This window comes from Meleagris gallopavo, chromosome 1 (assembly GCF_000146605.3).
Source record: "Meleagris gallopavo isolate NT-WF06-2002-E0010 breed Aviagen turkey brand Nicholas breeding stock chromosome 1, Turkey_5.1, whole genome shotgun sequence".
Taxonomy (NCBI): domain Eukaryota; kingdom Metazoa; phylum Chordata; class Aves; order Galliformes; family Phasianidae; genus Meleagris; species Meleagris gallopavo.
Window position 1 is genome coordinate 190,440,914 of NC_015011.2, and position 7,496 is coordinate 190,448,409.

The following is a 7,496-nucleotide window of genomic DNA, read 5'->3' on the forward strand; positions in this document are numbered from 1 at the left end:
ATTTTGGACCAAGGGTCGATCAGTGGTTGCTCAGTGGTTGGCCATGAGGCAGCAGTGTTCCCTGGTGGCCAAGAAGGCCAATGGTGTCCTCGTTGGTCAACAGCTGACCATAGGTTGAGCACAGACTATCCAGTCCGTGTGCCGACTTGGGGGGCCAAGAAGGCCACCTGAGGTGCACAGAGCGTGGGCAGCAGGGCAGGGAGGTGCTCTTTCCCTCTGCTCTGCCCTGGGGGGGCCACATCTGAAGCACTGCACCCAGTGCTGGGCTCCCCAGCTCCAGGCAGAAAGGGAACTGCTGGGGAGAGCCCAGTGAGGGTGCAGAGATGGTGGGGGCCTGGAGCTGCTCCTGGTGGGGACAGGCTGAAGGCTGAGCAGCCGGGGGAGAGAAGGATGAGAGGGGATCTTGCAGCCTGCTCTAGGAAACCTCCTTTAGCAGAGGGATGGACTGGGGGATCTGCAGAGGTCCCCTATGGATCTCTGACTCCGTGTGAAGCGTAACCACGTGCACTCCTATTTTCCTCATGGAACAAAGCCCCACGTGGGTGAGGAGCACAGAGAAACCCCCCACGTGGGGAGTGTTTATGTACAAACTGCCCTACAGAGCCATCAGTGAGCTATTAATGATTAACATTCCTAAGACAAAAGTGGTTTGGACCTCACCTGCCCCCACCGTGGCTATGGCACTCTCCTGGCCGATGATGTGCTCCTTCAGCCTCTGCTCCAGAGGGAACCTGCGGCGCTCCTCCACTTCCCGGCGACGCTGCTCCTCCTGGAACTGCAGAGGGGAGAAAGAGTTGGGAGCAGGAAGGGGTTGAGCAAGGAGGGGAATGACTATCTAAAGGGGGCTGGAAGAAAGAAGGGGACGGAGGAGAACGCCTGTATATAAAGGAGCTGTAAGAAAGAAGGGGAGGGACTCAGTGACATGGCGAAAGGAAATGGTTTGAGACAAAAAAGAGCAGAGGTTTCGACTGGATATTAAGAAAAAGGGTTTCTGATAAGGCTGGCGAGGCACAGGCTGAACAGAGAGCTGGTGGATGTCCCATCCCTGGAGACGCTCCAGGTCAGGTTGGACGGGGCTCTGAGCACCTGATGGAGCCGTGGGTGTCCCACGAGTGGACCAGACGGCTTTTAGGGGTCCCTTCCAACTCAAACTGCTGCGATCTATGGCTCTGCGCAGCTCTGCAGCCCATGCTGTGGCATGCAGGGTGGCACCGACTCCAAGGGCTGCTCCCTCAGATCTCACCATTCTGCTCAGCCCACGGCTCCCCACCGCCAGCCAGGCGCGGGGAACCCGCAACGAGTGCGAGAAATCCAAATAAATTAAAAATACATATGAAAACTCCCTTGTTATTCTGTCACCGGGATATGTAAATAAAATCTATGGGCCGTGCCCATTCGGTTACAGCTCTGCCAATTCATTCTGTGGCAGTGATTAAAACGAGCAATAAATTCTCAAAGACTCTCGGCGGAGCGCAGGAATTGGGGCGGCTGCGACCCCCGGAGCGCCGCGTCCCCCCCGGTGCTGCGTTCATCACATCTGCCTGGGCTGCCTTATGTTTTATACACGCAGACCATCATCTGCAGCAGGAATATATCTCCTTTCTCTCCCCAGCCTATTTGTTAAAGCGTAAAATCCGAGGCGTCTTTTCGGGCTGTTTGGAGCAGGTTTTGCCAGCGCTGCACCCTGGGGACCATTTGCCCAGCAGCGATTCCTCCTCCTCCTCCCATAAAGATCCAAAGGATTTTGAGCTCGGTTTTGCTGCCTCCCAGCTCTGCAGTTTCCCCCTTCCACCCAGCATGGAATGCAAACGTTCCAGGCTCGGGACACGGATGTGGATCTGAGCTCCTCTCTCCCATCCTGGGGGAGCGCAGATTTGGCCACCCGGCTGAATCACTCCTGCATGCAGTCACTGCCGCTGCACCAACCATCAATCACCTCCAACTTCCAAGTCCTCTTAACTCCAGGTTTCCGAAAGGCGAGCTGAAATTCCCACCTGCAGAGCGCAGCCTGATGTGGGACAACGCGGTGCCACTCGTGCTCTCACTCCCAGGGCAGCAATGAGCATTCCCAGCCCGAAGCTTGGGGCAAACTGGGGCTCCTTCTGATGGAGAACGACAGCTCCTACCTCAGCCAGGTCCCCTGGGATTTCTGATCCTGTGCAGAAGAAGCACTGCGCTGTGAAGCTCAGCTCACCTTTGCCTCCGATGCCTTCAGGAGGTTCATCACCTCCCCTTCGCGGGCGTAATCCAGCGGCGTGTGGCCCATCTCGTTCTTCTGCAGGGGGTTGGCACCTGTTGGCAGGAAGAAAGGGAGGAGGTCAGGGAGCCCTGGGGCAGAGGGGGCACACAGCGCATCTCCCGGGTGGGTGTCCTGTTCTGACCTTTGCTCCGAGCAATCCCAAGGGCTGCAGGGGGAAACCTCTCTCTTCCTTGGGATTACATTGGGAACAAAGAACCAGTAAAGTCCAGAGGCTGAACTGCTGTGGGGAGCTGCGCGGGCGCCCACAGAGAGCCAAACCTGCATGCTGAGCACAAACCGGTCCCAGTTTGTTTGGGAAGCAGCGGTGTGGGTGCAAAGAGCTGGGCAGGCCAAGGTCAGGAGGCAGAGATGTGGGGCAATAGGGGAGACACGAGTGTGGCACAAGGGGAGTAAGAGGGACACCGGTATGGCACCATGGCAATAGGAGGGACACAAGGATGGCACTATGGGAATAGGAAGGACATGGGTATGGCACCAGGGGAATAGGAGGGACACGAATGTGGCACCAAGGGAATAGGAGGGACACGAATATGGCTCCAAGGGAATAGGAGGGACATGAATGTGGCACCAGGGGAATAGGAGGGACATGAATATGGCACCAGGGGAATAGGAGGGACACGAATGTGGCACCAAGGGAATAGGAGGGACATGAATATGGCACCAGGGGAATAGGAGGGACATGAATGTGGCTCCAAGGGAACAGGAGGGACACGAATGTGGCACCAAGGGAATAGGAGGGACATGAATGTGGCACCAAGGGAATAGGAGGGACACGAATGTGGCACCAAGGGAATAGGAGGGACACGAATATGGCACCAGGGGAATAGGAGGGACACGAATGTGGCACCGAGGGAACAGGAGGGACACGAATGTGGCACCAAGGGAATAGGAGGGACATGAATATGGCACCAGGGGAATAGGAGGGACACGAATGTGGCACCAAGGGAACAGGAGGGACACGAATATGGCTCCAAGGGAATAGGAGGGACACGAATATGGCTCCAAGGGAATAGGAGGGACACGAATATGGCTCCAAGGGAACAGGAGGGACACGAATATGGCTCCAAGGGAATAGAAAAGACACAGCATGGCACCATGGGATCCAGCTCTGGCTCCTGGGAATCAGACACATCTCCTGGCACGTTCACAGATGTGTGAGTGCACAGCAGCCATGAGGGTTGGGTGAGCTGGGAGCAGGGAGCCGAGCGCTGCTGAGCCTTGGGAACCCACACGTGCTTACAGAATGAAAGATGCCCTCCATAAACATTCGGCACGGAGCGATTTCCAGCTCCAGCCCTGTCGCGGCGGATGAGGAAGATGATGGAGGCAGGGGATGGGATGCAGCACGGGGCCGGTGCTCATCCCCTGCGGGGGGAGGCAGTGAGGAGGGGGCTCTGTTGGGTTGGACCCTCCCCACGACGCCATCCTTGAGTCTTTCCCTTCCCGACGGCTGAGGGTTGGTCCTCCATCCCCCGGACCTATCAATAGCGGCCATCCATCCAATATTGGCCTAATCCCCCCGTTAACGGCTTTGACGACTTGACTAATTGCTGCAATAATTGATAGAACCCGGCTCGTCCAACCGGTCGATCCCCACCTCCGGCACCGCCGCCATAAATAACGCTGTCACCCCCCTGCTAATGGAACACCGCCGCGGCCGGCGGCCTGACCTCGCCGCCCCACCACCACCCACGCCGCCATAATGGGAGGCCATTCGTCACCTCCCGCTGCTGTCACAGAGCCAACACCTGGGCAGCACCTCGGGCTGTGCTTCCTGCACCTCCTGCTCGTGCGAGGAGGCCCCAGCTTATCATATTTGATGAATGGCACAGCAGCTCACCGCCAGCGCCCGCGCGCACCACGCTGGAGCAGCTGCGGAAGGTCACTCATTGGGGAAATATGTTTCTGCCAGTGGTATCGAAAAAAGTTTAGCGGAGTGACAGGCCTCAATTTTTCAAATTTTATTAACTCCATCCCCTTAACCATTTGTCTTGAATTCCTTCAGATTACGGATAAGTGTCAATAGAGCGCGGGATGCGGCGCCGGTACCCGCCTGCCCCGTGCCGGGAGCGGTGGGGAGCAGCAGAGCTCCTGGCAGCAGCTGGCCAGGGCTGGACTCGTGTCCTCACTCCATGTCCTGCATCCTTATCCTCATCCTCCATCCCTGTGCCATGTCCTGCATCCTTATCCTCGTCCTCCATCTCTGTGCCATGTCCTCCATCCTTATCCTCATCCTCCATCCCTGTGCCATGTCCTCCATCCTTATCCTCGTCCTCCATCCCTGTGCCATGTCCTCCATCCTTATTCTCATCCTCCATCTCTGTGCCAAGTCCTCCATCCTTATCCTCGTCCTCCATCCCTGTGCCATGTCCTCCATCCTTATCCTCGTCCTCCATCCTTGTGCCATGTCCTGCATTCTTATCCTCATCCTCCATCCCTGTGCCATGTCCTCCATCCTTATCCTCGTCCTCCATCCCTGTCCTCCATCCTTACTCCTTGTCCTCCATCCTTACTCCTTGTCCTCCATCCCTGTCCTCCATCCTTACTCCTTGTCCTCCATCCTTACTCCTTGTCCTCCATCCTTACTCCTTGTCCTCCCCCCTTGCCCCAGAGAGGCAGCACGGACCTCACTTCACCAGCAACCCACACGGGCACCCAGAGAGCTACGTCCCTTCAAAGACTGGATGCAGAGAAGCTTGGGAGAACCCCTGGGAGTGGGACAAGGAATGTTCGCCACCGTGATGTCCTCCTCTGTCCCCACACTGAAGTGACTGGGCAAATCTGCTGTGCAGAAGTCAGCACAGCTTCAGCCTGGCGCACACAGAACACCATTCCCACCAGCAAAAAAGCCACCTCCAGTCTCCCAGAGCTCTTCTCAATTTAGAGCAACTTCAGAACTCATTTTACTGAGGGCTCCTCAAGGTCTCCTGGGTCCCTCCAGGTCATCCCAGCCTCTCCTGGGTCCCCCCAGCCCAGCAGCTGGAGCACGAAGCCCTCTCGACTCACTTTTCTGGTGAAGCAAACTGAATCCTAGCAAGGGGACACTGGAAATGCACCAGTCTCCAGCGGGTCCCACCTCTCCATGGCTGTGTTCCATCACCAAAGAGCCAGGGTGTGCTCTGGGGAGCAGCCCACGGCACCTGCTGGGATCGCAGAGTGCCAACAGCCGTCAGCTCTGACAAGGACTGACACTCTTTATTGCTGCACATGGCCAGTTACGGTAATACGAAAGGACTCCTGTCCTCCTGAGCCTCCTGTGATTGAATTAGCATGATCACCCTTTTTTCCAGTAACGTAGACCTGGTTTTTTTTTGTTTTGTTTTTTTTTTTAATCAATAAGACGCATCGTTTGCAAGAGGTTTTTATCATGCCGTGTTAATATGAGCCTTTGAGCCTGACCCCCCCCTCCTCACACCTCCGTCAGCGGCAGGGATGTGTCAGTGGGCACTGGATATGGGCACTGAGCTCTGCTGAGGATCTGCCCCTGATCCCAGCCCAAGGGAACGTGAGCAACGCTCCCCAAAGGAGCAGCAAGGGAAAAAGAATGGTGCTTTGCAGGTAAAGTTCGGGCATTGGACCAGACAGGGCTTGGAGACTGATGATCCTTGAGGTTCCCTTCCAACCTGGGCCGTTCTACGACCTCGGAAGGTGCCTTCCAACCCAAATGACGGAAGGCATGGATGGGAATTCCCAAGGCAGAGCAGGAATCCAGCAGGGTGCTCCTCCACCCAGCGATGGACTGCCCAAAGCAACGCCGTGTGGAGGGATGGGGGAGAACCAGATGTGATGGGCTGCTAAAGGCGTCCACAACAGCCAAGTTGGAAAGTAAAGAACAGGAATTTGTAGAGGGATGGGACGCAGGCCAACGCTGGGCTCAGCTACGGCTTCTACCAACGCTGGTTGGTGAGGCTGTACGGGACACAACACGAGCACACTTGGCATGCATGGTGGGGATGGGTTGGTAGTTGGACTCGGGGATCTTGGAGGTCATTTCCAACCACAACGGCTCCACGGTTCAGTCACTGTGCAGCAGATGTTGGCAGGTGAGCTCCCATTTTGCTGCCTGAAAGACTACAGATGTAGGTGAGGACCGCAGCAGGCAACCAGAATCAGTGATCCGTAAGCTTCTCATTACCAGCACAGACCTTGGAGGTCTCTTCCTTCATCGTTCTGTGACTCCATGACTCGGGATCTCCTTTCTTAGGTGTCTTAGTGGCCAGTGCTGGTGCACAGGAAAGCTTCTGTCCTTCTCAATCCCCTACAGAACAAGCTGGCCCACCTGCCCCCTCCCACCTCGACTGATGCCACCGGGATGGAGGTGGGTGCTGCCCACTCAGCGCCCACCTCCTGCCTGCACAGCAGCACGACGGGAAGGGAAACCAAAGAACCACCGCCTCTCCCACTCTCCACGTGTGCAGAGCTATTAAACTCACAGCAAACACGATGTCACTGTGCCCAGAAACACTCAGAGAGGGATCTATTTGCTCCCCTGCCCTATGGGGAAACCATCCTTAAGCACTTCGCCACCGCCAGAGCTGCGCTCGACTTATTGCTCTCTCCACGTTAAGCTTCAGTGCTGTGAGATGATTGGTTTTTAAATCCCAGTCTCCCAGGATTTTAATTACTGGTCTGGCACGGCCGGGAGTGGAGCTTGCTGTGGTCGGACGGAGGGGTCGATACGCCGTCCCGGAACATATTGAGCCACGGTGCTCGCAGACTCTATTGCACTATTTAATCATTTCTTTTTTTTTTTTTTTGTCAAAATTTACAGCGCAGCAGAAGGGATCAATACTGAATTTATCACGTTCCCTTGTAAATATGAGCACGGAGAGGGGAAAGTGTCTCAGGCTCTCCTGCCCAACAGCTGGCCCGGGGTGGGTGCTGACTGCAGCTGCAGCACGGCGCCGGGAGGTGGGGGCACGCAGGGGGCCACCCAACGCTTTCCTGCTCCCACGGGGCGAGGACGGGCCTGGTGTGGGGCTGTGCTCGCACACCAGCTCAAGGCCAACGGGTCCTCAGCTCCAGTCGGGACAAGGCAGAAGCAGAGCAGCTTGCAGCTCTCTTTTCCCCCGGCCGAGCTGTGGGCAGCAGGGTGGAAGCGCTCAGAGCATCAGCCCAGGAGGAAGGCAGTGCTCTGCTGAGTGCGACTTTTGCTCACTGGAAGAGCATTTTGCTAAGGGAGGTGATCTCACAGCCTTCACCGAAACAAAAAGCAGCAGCAGCACAGGGTGAGGGA

At 56.5% G+C, this 7,496-nt stretch overlaps 1 protein-coding gene across 2 annotated transcripts; it reads right to left on the minus strand.

Moving 5' to 3' along the window:
* Window positions 1–206: 206 nt before the first annotated feature.
* On the minus strand, window positions 207–4,720 carry LOC104909449 (caseinolytic peptidase B protein homolog). 2 transcript variants are annotated; one of them, XR_002111450.2, is made up of 2 exons: window positions 2,195–4,720; window positions 207–775 (listed from the first exon to the last, which is right to left on the minus strand). XR_002111450.2 is itself a non-coding variant. In XM_010706319.3 (2 exons), the coding sequence occupies exons 1-2, from the start codon at window positions 2,264–2,266 to the stop codon at window positions 596–598; spliced, it is 252 nt and encodes an 83-aa protein (XP_010704621.1). In that variant the 5' UTR covers window positions 2,267–2,314; the 3' UTR covers window positions 581–595. The 2 variants fall into 2 exon arrangements, 1 of the variants encoding a protein (XP_010704621.1); XM_010706319.3 differs by having other exon boundaries at window positions 581–775; window positions 2,195–2,314.
* Between the last annotated feature and the right edge of the window lie 2,776 nt (window positions 4,721–7,496).